This window comes from Pipistrellus kuhlii, unplaced genomic scaffold (assembly GCF_014108245.1).
Source record: "Pipistrellus kuhlii isolate mPipKuh1 unplaced genomic scaffold, mPipKuh1.p scaffold_m20_p_11, whole genome shotgun sequence".
Lineage (NCBI taxonomy): Eukaryota > Metazoa > Chordata > Mammalia > Chiroptera > Vespertilionidae > Pipistrellus > Pipistrellus kuhlii.
In genome coordinates this window covers 12,206,136-12,219,432 of record NW_023425416.1, presented here as the reverse complement: position 1 = coordinate 12,219,432, position 13,297 = coordinate 12,206,136, and the positions used below count along the sequence as shown (strand labels likewise).

The 13,297-nt window shown below is 37.8% G+C and overlaps 1 protein-coding gene across 1 annotated transcript in view; it reads right to left on the bottom strand.

Moving 5' to 3' along the window:
* DNAH12 (dynein axonemal heavy chain 12) overlaps positions 1-13,297 on the bottom strand; it is a 203,643-nt gene that overhangs the window by 17,270 nt on the left and 173,076 nt on the right. Inside the window, exons 62-66 of the mRNA XM_036430765.2 lie at positions 10,840-10,998; positions 10,529-10,673; positions 5,175-5,325; positions 4,710-4,963; positions 4,359-4,499 (exon numbers count right to left, since the gene is read on the bottom strand). Of these exons, the coding sequence (XP_036286658.1) occupies positions 4,359-4,499; positions 4,710-4,963; positions 5,175-5,325; positions 10,529-10,673; positions 10,840-10,998 (850 nt within the window). The remainder of the gene's footprint in view (positions 1-4,358; positions 4,500-4,709; positions 4,964-5,174; positions 5,326-10,528; positions 10,674-10,839; positions 10,999-13,297) is intronic.

Below are 13,297 nucleotides of genomic sequence, written 5' to 3'. Positions count from 1 at the left end.
AAAAATTCTGATCATATTTCCTTCAGTTAAACAAGGGGAATCAGTGATCTTTTTCATTGTAAGATCCTGTGATCATATATTGCTAAAAACTTGTACTTAAAAATATTAATTTTATGACTCAATACCTCCAAAGCTAGACAAACTGCAATAATATTAAAGATCTTTAAAATGTATTTACCATTTACCAAAGTATTGGCTAATAATACCTTGGTATTGTTCATAGGTATTTATAGCTTCAATACTTAACTGTTATCTTATAGACTCATGGGCACATGATTGAGAATACAAGTGCAGGAGAATATGTAATTATTATCCTATATAATAAAAGCATAGTATGCAAATTGTCCCTTTGACTGGTAGTTCTTCTGGGACTTTGACTAGGGGGCGGTGCTGGCCAGTGGAAGGAAGGGAATACCTGGCCAGCTAACACCAGCCTCTAGGGACCCTACCATGCACACATTTTGTGCACTGGGCCTCTAGTGTTATGAATAAATACCAATAATTAGTTTCTGATTTTGTGACTTTCTATTTGGAGATCATTTTTGGAAAACATATGCTTATTTACTTTCTCCATGGTAACTTCACATACATGTCACATGAGCCTCTCACTAAGCCTGTGATAGAACTCTGGAGGATGGCCTCCCATCCCTTTGAGGTCCCCACAAATAAATTACAAGTATGCCAAACAGTCCGTATTTCAAATTAGGCCATCTCAAACTTAGCTACAAATGCCATAAAAATCCATCCAGCTATTTTAATGTGATATGATATTAGAATTTGTTTCTGTAATATTAAAATTAAAGTATACCATGGCTCAACTCAGTGGTCAGCCAACTCATTAGTCAACAGAGCCAAATATCAACAGTACAAATTTCTTTTGAGAGCCAGATTTTTTTTAAACTTAAACTATATAGGTGGGTACATTATTATTAACTTAATTAGAGTACTCCTAAGCTGACCTTTGCTAAAAACTCAAGGAGCCAAAGAGCTGCATGTGGCTCGAAAGCCGCAGTTTGCCGACCACTGGCTTAACTGAATAGCTGTATTCTCGAAATGTACATAAACCAAAGTTTATTTTACATTTACTAGATGAATGCTGTGGTGATACATTTAATAGGGGAAAACCTTTTGTCAATGAGATCAACTAATTTAGGTATTCTCCACATATTTTCACATAATGGGTTTCTTGAGGTGACAATTTACATATTCTAAAAGCACTCTTAAATATATATATAAATATATATATATATATAATCCTTTTCTGAAGGTAGCATTTCTTTACACCCCATATGTGTTTTTTTCCAACTGATTTCTGAATTACATTTTCCAGGGTACATTTTCCAATTAAACCCAAGGTGACAGCAGGCTAATGTCATAATCTACCTAAGGATGATATCATCAACCCAGCATTAGTGGGATCTGCCGTTTGGCTTGTTTTCTATGATGTGGTGCTGGTTTGTGATGACTCATCCAAATTCCTTAGCAATGCATGTAAAGATTTTCATAGTCTTACTCCTATATTCTTTCCCATCAGTCAAGCCAAAATAAGCTACTTGTCTTTCAACAGCTTTGTCATAATTCTGTGCCTTGAGGCATACTTCCTGTGCCTACTTCACTTCCTCTAAGAAGTTATCCTCAATCACACAGAAGCGGAAAGAGACAGAGTGATCTGGGTACCAACTCCCACCTTAAACACTTGTGAGGTATATGACTTAGACACTTTATTTGATTAGCTTGAGTTTCCTTATTTAAAAAAACAAGGTTGTGATGATAATTTATATATTATAGAGTTATAAGGCTTGTATATTTCTGCTGGTGTTCAATAAATATTTGTTTCCTTTATACCCTCCTTTCTTTGTCCTCCCATAATTCATAATACAACCATGACAATGGTTTCCAAACTGGTTAACATCTGAATTTCCTTAATTATTTTTTTATTTGTACCAGCTCCTGGGTTCCACTTTGGGGACTTAGTTAATCACAATCTCCATGAGAGGGCCACTGACATCTGTAACTTTATTAAGCCCTGAGGCTTATGGGGATTATGGTTAAGCTTGCCTTGCATATATTTCCCTTGACTAGGATGTAAGCTCCATGAAAACCGAGATTTTGATATGTTTATATGTTTACTAGAGGCCCAGTGCATGAAAATTAATGTGCTGGGGGCAGGGGGATCCTTCAGCCTGACCTGCCCCCTCTCAGTCTGGGAACCCTCAGGGGCAGTAAGTGACCTGGCAATCAGGGAAAGGCGACACCCCATCACACCTCTGCTGCTGCCACTGCCGGCAGCAAAAGCCTTGGCAAGCCCTGGTTACCTAAGCCTCCGGCGGTCCTGGGTGGCTGAATGACTAAGGGGGCTGGGAAACTCTGGAGGCAGGTGCAGCAAGACCAGGCCTGCCCCTAGGCTGCACACCTTCTACCCTGGCAGGACTGAGGGGATTAGGCACCACCATCTTGGGCACAGCCATTTTGAGGGCATGGAAGTAAATTAGCATATTCCTCCTTATTGGCTGTGGGCACTACTATCTTTGAGATGGTATGAGGGTCAATTAGCATACTCCCTCTTTATTAAATAGGATTACCAGTTCCTAGAATAGTGCCTTATACCTAAAATATTCAAGAAATATTTATTGGATGGATGAATTGATAAATGAATGGAAATACAGAAATGTATCCTTATTCTTAGGGGACACATGGCTGAATATAGGAGACAGATATATAAACTGACAAATAACTAATATGTTATCATTACTAGATAATTTAAATGCCCAAGATGTCAATTTAACTGTGATTATAAAGATCATATTTACTTTTAATAGCCAAATGATGATAGTTCAAATTATTGCTAGCCAAATGGTCATAAATTAGTCTTATATTTCTGGGAGCCTCCAAAGGAGTTTCATATGTGCCTATAAAAAATACCCCAGTCAGCTACAGAAAGCCTACGGTAATGGTTCTCAAAGTGTGCTTCCAGTTAAGCTCTACCCCAATCCAACTGAGTCAGAAAATCTGGCAGTGGGGCCCTGCGAGATAAATGTGATGCACATTGAAAACCAATGGTCACAGAACAACAACAATCTTTTTCTTCTCTTCCCCTAGTTCCCATTTGTTTTCACTACCAGAACAGTTGCTTGGTGAATAAAAATGATGATACATGGCTAGGGTGCTACCTTTGGACGTTGTACTAATCTCAAAACGTGGGGTGCCAATGTTGCTTGCTCAATGATGTAATATAGGAGAGTGCTGCTTTTCCAACTCAGTACCATTCTTTATTTGGGTCATCTAAGCTTCAAAGCAGCTCTGCTTGTGTTTGGAATCTAAAAATTTCCTTCTCTACTTCTGGCTCTCTCCTCTAATTGCAAAAGCTCAGACCCTGAGTGGGAATCAGACACCACACCTTCTCCATTCTTTTCATAGCTAAAACTACCAAGTATTCTCTTTTCCTTCCAGAGTTACAAACAAAATCATCATTCAGAACTAGGACACACAGAAAGTACCAATAAGAAGAAACAAACTAGATTGCATCCAAATTCAATCCTTTACCTTCAATATTATTAGTTTTCTCACTCCAATAAGCAAATCTGATATATAACATGCATGTATTGGGGGTAAGGGCAGGGGAAAAGTTCAGTTAATATAGCATGCCTGAATTTTCTTCTTCCTTGTACTTATTCAGGAGAGGAGAGTGACCCATCTAATCAGTAAATTTGGAAAAAGTTAACCAGATATGCTTTGCTCAGCTTCTTCCTTTTCTTTCTTAGAAGCGAACTTTCTGCAAGAAGGAATTTTTCTTTTCTCTGGGTAGATAGGTCTGCTAATTCTGGGTTCAGTAATATGAAGCCCATTTGTTCACAAACTACATCTTCCAACTTAGTCTACATCAATAATTAAGGTTATAATTTGGTTCCCATCACTTATAGTTTTCCCTGTTTCTTAATTGGTAAGAATTCGGGCATGGAAAAGGAGTACTATTTATTGGGTCTCCTTGAGTACCCAATACTATTTGAAAAACTATTCTACATGGATACATTGAAAAGCATTATTAATATGTTAAAATAATATTGCTAAAATTTAAGTTCCATTAAGGCAGATTGAATGAATAAATGATCAGATGATAAATGATCGTAACAAGCTATTCTTGGGTCTTAATCAAATACACTATTGGGCTTTGGTTTACAAACTAAGATATATTCATTTATTTGACAATATTTATCTGACTGTCTATTATTTGGAAAACAGAACACAAACGAACTATTGGGGAAAAATGCCTAATGCTTAATATTCTTAAATAAAATATTTCTATTTCTGTATTTTATCACTATAAAATATATTTTAAAATTTCAGAAACCGAATATTACCAACTCCTTTCCATGGCATCCATGAAAAAAATGACTATCAGAAATTGGATCAGTGAGATATGATTGGAGAAGGTTTAGCCGAAGACCCGTAGGAGGTTCATTAGTCATTTTCACTCCATTCTGTAGAATTGTTACTGGGAACTAAGACAAAATAAAACAGAGAGCATTACTCAAGATAACTAGCTTGAGTCCTAAAAAGCATGCACCAGTGAATTAAAAATGGGAATAAAAGAGGACTCCAGAAATGTTTTTTTTTTAATCTCTTAAAGTTAAGCATTTAAAGCGTGATTAAGATATACATGTAACAGATAATTAAATAAGTGTACTGAACTCCATAGGAAATAAACATACTTTTGGAGATGGATAACTTGTAAGCCAAAGCCTAAAGGATGAGTTACAAACATCAGGGGAAAAATCTTCACATATTTTTTCCAACATGGGCATCCAGGAGACAGCAAGGTGACAATTCTGTAGGCAAACCCAAGTTCCTTCTTCTAATGCTGCTTTAATCATTTTTGTTGCAATTGGTCCTTGTCCCTGTCCCAGTGAAATAGCTTGAAATTTATTTCCAGACATAGCTTTATCATTTGCAAATTTCAGCAGGCCTAAGCGGGCACAAAAAAAATGGTTTCACTGCTTACTCTAAAATTATAAAATATGGCTAATATTTCAGTTACGGGTATTTAATTGGAAAATTCTAATTACCTTTCCTGATACGTTCTGGATTTACTAACTAACGTATAGTCATGTAAAAGTGGACATTAAGTATGATGATTTATTTATAATTTCTTTAAAGTTGACAGCATATACACTTACTGGCCATGGGATCTGCTCCAGGAGATAGCACAAAAATTAAGGGACTAGTGCAATTTGAATCCAAGTAACTCTTTGCCAAATCAAATGGTGGAGGCTCTACAAACTTTTTCCCTAGTTTGTCAGTTACATAATTTGTTATAGCTGGAGTTATCTGTTAAAAAAAAGAAAAGATATGATCTTTAGAATAATTTTATTTCACATAATTTTATTACCGAAAACCAACAAAGCGTAAAAAAATGAGTTTCATGGCCAAGAAAAGCACACAGCATATCACAGACAATGCATAATGTATCTTATGCATAAAAAATGTCTATAAATTGATGGAACAAGACTAACAATCCAAAAGAAAAATGGGCAAGGAACATGAACAGTTCACAGAAAATGAAATAGAAATTAATCTTAAATATATGAAGAGATGTTCAACTTCATTCAGTATAAGAGACTACAAATTGTCCCCCTTCTTTGTCTCCTTTTGGCAATAGAACCTCAAGTTTTCCCAACCTTTTTGTTCCAGCTAGAAGTGGTCATGTACTAAGTTTTGGCCAGACAAATACAAGTAGAAATTGTGAGTGGAGCTTCCAGATTATATTTTCATAAGGAAGTTCTCTCTTCAATAAATGTGGTGCTCATGAGCCAGCTTCATCTTGCTGATGAGAACCACACTGTATGGGGCTTCTCTAGAATGAGAGAAGGAACTTGAATCTCTGGATGATCTCAAGACCAGAGCTGGCCTGCCAGCCCTCAAGCATTTGCTCTGGGCTGTTTGGAAAGATAGAAAATTAATTTCTATTTTATTTTAGCTGGTGTATTTTTTATCTTTGTTACAGCAGCTTAGTCTATACCCTATACTCATAAAATACAAATTATAGCTATACTTAGATACCATTTCCATTGATCAGATTGTTATATAAATGGGACAAAAATAGCCTCTGTGTATTCATTCCTAGATTGTTTATTCAGAGCAAGCTGAAATCTGTTAGCTCAAAAGCTCACTAGCACCAAACTCAAATTTTTATGTATTCAATTGTTTAAACATAGCCCAAATAATCATATTTTTAGCCATTTAAGCCTACCTACATATTGGGCTTTGCATTGAACATCTACTAATCATCTATCCTATATAATAAAGAGGTGATATGTAAATTGACCATCACACCTTCACACAAGATAGCCGCCCTCATGTGGTCATAAGATGGCCAGCAAGGGAGGGCAGTTGGGGGCAAACAGGCCAGTGGGGGAGGACAGTTGGGGTCAATTGGGCTGGCAGGGGAAGGCAGTTGGGGGAGACCAAGCCTGCAGGGGAGGGCAGTTAGGGGAGACCAGGCTTGCAGGGGAGAACAGTTGGGGGGTGACCGGGCCTGTAGGGAAGGGCAGTAGGGGGGACCAGGCCTGCAGGGGAGGGCAGTTAGGGATGACCAGGCTTGCAGGAGAGTAGTTAGGGGGTGATCAGACTGGCAGGCAGAAGCAGTTAGGGGCAATCAGGCAGGCAGACGAGCGGTTGGGAGCCAGTAGTCCTGGATTGTGAGAGGAATGTCCGACTGCCGGTTTAAGCCTGATCCCACAGGACATCCCCTAAGGGGTCCCAGATTGGAGAGGGTGAAGGCTGGGCTGAGGGATACCCCCCTCCTCCCCAGTGCACGAATTTCATGAACCAGGCCTCTAGTATATATATAAAAACCTAAGTGACCATTATGACTGGTCGACCGGCCACTATTTCATGCACTGACAATCAGGGTGCAGATGCTCAAAGCAGTATCTGACCCCTGGTGATCAATGTGCTCCCACAACAGGAGCACTGCTCTGCCCAGAAGCCGGGCTCATGGCTGGTGAGCACAGGTGAGGTGGCAGGAGCCTCTTCCGCCTCTGTGGCAGCACTACTTAGCGGCAGCAGGTGCAGCGGGGATGGGATGAGCAACTCCTCCTCAGTCAACCTGCTGCTTTGAGGGGATGTTAGACTGCCCGTTGCCTGTGAGGATCAGGCCGAATCTGGAATCTGAAATCCCGAGGGGTCCAGGAATGTGAGAGGGTGCAGGCCAGTCTGAGGGTCCCCACAGGTGCACGAATCCGTGCACCAGACCTCTGGTAGATAAGTAAGCTCTAGGACATTAAGACTCCAGCTGCTTTTAGAGTTCTGATACTGAGACTCCCACCCATCATTGCTGCTAGACAACATTACCTGGACACCACATGAGCCCCTCTCCCTTGGGAGTTTCCTTGACTCCCCCTCTCTCTCCTTAAAGTAGTGACATCTTCGCAACCCAAACCACTACTCCAGCCTTTTGACAGACTCCTGCTGTGAAAGACTTCTCCCTCCCTAACATGCAAACCTGTCAAAGCATCATCCAATGAAGTTCATGTGGGCTACTGCTACCTTATGGTCATATCTTTTTCCTTGATCAGCCCCCAAATTCCATAGCTTGTCAAAAGTTTGGAAACATATTGTGTGGACAAAAGTATAGATAAATGGACATTTTCATCCACTGCTGTGGAGGAGTAATCTGGTTTAACATTCATGGAGGGCTATTTGGCAATATCTATGAAATTACAAATGGGCAAATCCACTTACCCAGCAATTTTATTCCCATGACTTTATTCTGAGAGGGAGTTACAAATGTGAGAAATAACTTAAATATATATATTTTATTGATTTCAGAGAGGAAGGGAAAGGGAGAGAGAGATTGAAACATCAATGATGAGAGAGAATCATTGATCGGCTGCCTCCTGCACGTCCCTATTGGTTAACAAGCATGTAACGCAGCATGTTCCCTGACCAGGAATTGAACTCTGACCTCTTGGCTCAAAGATCAATGCTCAAGGACTGAGCCACACTGTCTGGGCAGAAATTACTTTTGAATAAGGTTCTTCATTGTAGCATTTTTATAGTAGGTAATATATAAATATTATAAATATTTACAATAGGAACTGGTTAAAAAATTATGGTATATTAATATAATGGAATGCCATATATTGTAAAAAAGAATGAGAAAGTTTTTAGTGAACTGATTTGAAAAATAAAAATATGTAAAACAGTGGATGCTACAATTTGTATTAAAAATAAATGGAGCCCAGCTAGAATGGCTCAATTGGTTGAGCATCATCCCGTACACTGAAAGGTTGCCAGTTCACAATTGCCAGTCAGGGTACATATCTGGGCTGTGAGTTCTATCCCAGGTTGGGATGTGTATAGAAAGCAACTGATAGATGTTTCTCTCTCTTTCTCCCTCTCTTTAGGCATTTCCTCATAAATAAATAAGTAAAAATAAATGGAAAAGTTACATGTATGCATATTTATATGTGCATAAAAGGATAACAAGGAGCAGATGACATTAATTGCCTAAGGGGAAGGATGTTGAATAAGTCAGAGATGAAGACTGGAGGTACCCTTTTCATTTACTCATATATTCATCTGATTCATATTCAGTTTTGAACCACAGGAATATGTTACTTACTTATAAATTATATTAAAAATATTTAACAATAAAAATGTTATTCATCAAGAAGATAAGAATGGAATTTTGGAAAAGAGGTCTGATTAGTTGAGGTAAGAAGACTATCAAGGTGTACCTTTTTCATTATTCTATAGGTACTGAAAAGCCACTAAAGGAGCTCACAATGATTTAGCAGGTTTTTATTTCTGCCTTTAATAATTTCCCATGAGCAATGATGAAATTTTTTAAATTCTCTTAACATTAATACCATGTACAGTTTTTACCTAGCACAGTAGGTTTTCAATATACATTTTAGGGAAGGGGAGATGTTGAGAATAGAGACCTTGCTTCCAGTAAAGGACCCAGAAGAGCTACACGTTAGTAGTTGGAGCTAAATTATCTATTGAGTAAAGGCTATTCTCTACACCTGCCCAAACAAGTCTTAAAACAACATTTGAAAGAAAAAATCTGAATTAAAATAATTGAACTATGTAATCAAAGGGGTTAACAAATTCTTTTCTATAGAGTGCTAGGTAGTTAATATTTTAGGATTTGTGGGCCACATACAATTTCTGCTATGTATTGTTTTTCTCTTTCTATTAAAAATCTTTTGTATTTTCTTTGTCATCTTCTTTTTAGAAACAACCCTTTAATATATAAAAACCATTCTTACCTCATGGGCTAGACAAAATTAGGTCATTGGCTGGATTTGGCCCACAGGTTTTGTTTGCTAACCTCTGAACTAGCAGAACAAAATTCAACAATCTTTAAAGGAAGATAACAATTTGCCGAAACCGGTTTGGCTCAATGGATAGAGCATCAGCTTGGGGACTGAAAGGTCCCGGGTTTGATTCCTGTCAAGGGCATGTACCTTGGTTGCGGACATATCCCCAGTAGGGAGTGTGCAAGAGGCAGCTGATCGATGACTCTCTCATCGATGTTTCTGACTCTCGATCTCTCTCCCTTCCTCTCTGTATAAAATCAATAAAATATATTTAAAAAAAAAAGAATGTTTAAAAAAATAAATAAATAAAATAAAGGAAGATAACAACTCAAAGCAACCTTCTGGACGAAGCCGGAGCTGCGAGGGGCTGCGAAGAGCTGTGAGGGCCAAGCCCCTTGTACAAATTTCGTGCATCAGACCTCCATATATATATTAGAGAAATATATATATACTAGAGAACTTTCTAGTATGTATACTAGAGAACTTTTATCGCCCCCTCCCTGCTTCTTTCTCTCTCCCTCTCTCTCTCTCTCTCTCTCTCTCTCTCTCTCTTTTAGAAATGAAACATATAGTAGCTGAATCAAAAAATTAATTGAATGGTATTAACAGCAGATTAGATGTTACAGAAAAAGAAATCAGCAAACTTAAAAGATAGCAATAGAGCCCAGGTGGGAATGCCTCAGTGATTGATTATCAACCTATGAATCAGGAGGTCATGGTTCGATTCCCAGTCCAGGGCACATGCTCAGGTTTTGAGCTCAATCCCCAGAGGGAGTGGAGGGGTATGTGCAGGAGGCAGCCAATAGATGATTGTCACTCCTCATTGATCTTTCTCTCCTCTCCCTTCCTCTATGAAATCAATAAAAAATATATTTTTAAAAAAGATAGCAATATAAACTATCCAAACTGAAGCACAGTGATACAAAAGATTTAAAAATAATCAACAGAGTATCAGTCATATATGGTATAATATCAAGCAGTCTAATGTATATTTAATTGGAATAATGGGTGGAGTGGCTAAAAATATTTGAAAAAATAATTGCCAAAACTTTATCAAGTTGAAGAAGACTGTAGATCTATAGTTTAAAGGAGTTCCATGAACCTTTTGAGCATCTGAAATAAGGGTTAAAGAACCAAATAATAACTTTAAACATAAAAATACCAAAGTATCTGGTTCCAAATGAGACATATTTGTCTTTTACCTTATCAGGTCTTAAGCACCGAAGAATTATTATTTTCTGTAGTTCATTTAGCTTCTGATTCATTGGTTCTGGTAAAATAGCATTGTGTGGCTCTTTACTGTCATATATTTTTTGCCATTCTTCTATATATTCACAAAAATGTTCTCTAAAGGAAAAAAAGCTTAATAGTTATTCTTTCATTGGGAAAAATTTAAAGGGACATTGCTGAGCAAGGAGATGAATCAAGACAGCTATAGAACCATTCAAAAATCACTAGATTACAAATTTATCCATCACTATTTAATGCTAAATCATCAAGTTTAAACAATTACCTGAGTCCTTGGAAGGCAGGCAATTCACTAGCATGACAAATTTCCTCCCAGCTTTTATCCTGTAACCAGGATGGATCAGGATTTTTCTCAGCACTCTTAAGACTTACTCCTCCAGTTAAAAGAAACATAAGTTCCTGGTAGTCAATCTCTTTCCTTGCCCTGTATTCCCAAAACAAGAAATGTTATAAATTGTTTATTTTAAAATTGAATAAATTTCTACTTCTTTAACTTGCATAAAACAAACAGAAATGATTTCCCTGACTGCTGTGAACAACTAGGAAACTAAAAAAAAGAAAAAGAAAAAAAGAAAAAGAAAAAAAAGAACGAAACAACTGTTTTTGGAAATTATACAATAGGCAGTACAGGACTGAGATCCCTTAAAAAAAGGAAGACAGATAAGGTGATTCTTAGGATTGCCTCAGCATCTTCCTGGATGCATATTCCAGACCACAATGCAGAGAGCGGATAAAGCTCTGAGCTTGGCAGTACTGCTGAGCTGAAGAGATCTCCATCAGAGTTAAGAAAGGCTGAGTGATTGGAATATATGGGCAAAATACCAGGGAGGAGGCAGATACATGGAAAAGGAGCTCTGGAAACCTGCCTATGTTTACTAAATTCTAAGCTGTGTGTGAGTAGGTAAAACTCCAGGAGGTCTGGCAACGAATTTCTGGGGATCTATAGACTGAATAGCTACCAGAGCTCACACAGAACTAGAAATGAGTTTTTGCCAACTAGAATTGAATCTTTATTCACAGCAGAGGAATTCAGTGCAAGATCAGAGGGATCACACATTAGTAGTGAAGCTAACATAGCCTTAGACTTAAACTGCCTTAAGAAAGTTAAAAACGAGCTTTAAGAAGATAAAACGAATCCCGTGGTAATTTAACTACCTAAAAAATTAGGTCTAATGCTCTTTAAAGGAATACAAAAAACTCAGCATTGATCAATGTAAAATTCACAACACTATAAGCAGGAGAAAAATGAGTCAATATGCACACAGAAGAGAGAGTGATGATACAACAAGCAGACAAAAATGTTAAAATGAAACAAAGATAATGAAAAGAGCAATACAATAAACCTACAAACCTCAATTTAATGGATTTGGGATTTAAGGAACAAAATTTCCAGTCATAAGTATGCCATATGAGAAAACTAATACCCTGTTAATTTAAAATACTTTTAACCAAAATTTGCTTATAATCACGTTATTTTTGTTGTTGTTGTTATTAATTCACTGTTATTCTTAACAAATTTTAGTGAATAGGCCATATATTGGAAAAAAAACATTGTAGTACTCTTATCAACATAAATAAACTAGAGGCCTGGTGCACAAAATTACTGTATGGGGGTAGGTCCCTCAGCCCAGCCTGCACCATCTCCAATCTAGGACTCCTTGAGGGATGTTCGACTGCCTGTTTATTTATTTATTTTTTGGCCACTTTTATTTATTCATTTATTTTAAATAAATCTTTATTGTTCAGATTATTACAATTGTTCCTCTTTTTTCCTCCCATAGCTCTCCTCCTGGTTCTCACTCCCCCCTCTGCCCTTATCCCCTCTCCCACTGTCCTCATCCATAGGTATACGATTTTTGTCCAGTCTCTTCCCGCAACCCCCATACGTAGCCATCTTGTATGTTGGAGTGATGGTCAATTTGCATATTACCTTTTTATTATATAGGATATTACATATCTATAGTCTATATATTTAAATCCAAGATTCACCATTCATAAACTTTGGGAATGATTAGCATGTGATCACACTCGTGGCATGACTTTCTGTAGCAGTTTCTTTTTTTAAATTCTCACAAATGATATTTTTTCATTATTTTTAGAGAGAGTGGGAAGGAGGGGGAGAGAGAGATAAATATTGATCCGATGAGAGAGAGACACATCAATTGGTTGCCTCCTACAAGTGGCCCTGGCATGAGGATGGAACCTGCAACCAAGGTACATGCCCTTGACCAAAATCAAACCCAGGACCCTTCAGTCCACAGGCTGAGGCTCTATCCACTGAGCCAAACCAGCTAGGGTTCTGTAGCAGTTTTAACACTCGCCAGCAGATGTTCCAAAGTGCCCTAAATCACATAGTTGTTTTTATTTTTAAATATGTTTTTATTGATTTCAGAGAGGAAAGGAGAGGGAGGAGAGACAGAAACATCAACAATGAAAGAGAATAACTGATCAGTTGCCTCCTGCACGCCCCCACTGGGGACGGAGCACACAACCCAAGCATGTTCCCTGACCAGGAATTGAGCCCTGATCTCCTGGTTCACAGGTCGACACTCAACCACTGACACTCAAACACTGAGCCATTGTGGCCAGGCCATACATATTTACTTTTAATTATACAAATGTGTCTGCATAAGTAAAAACAGGTAGACTAATTTGTCAATTTTTTAACATACACATTCAAAAAAATCTACTATAAAATATACATTATATAATGGACTTTAGGC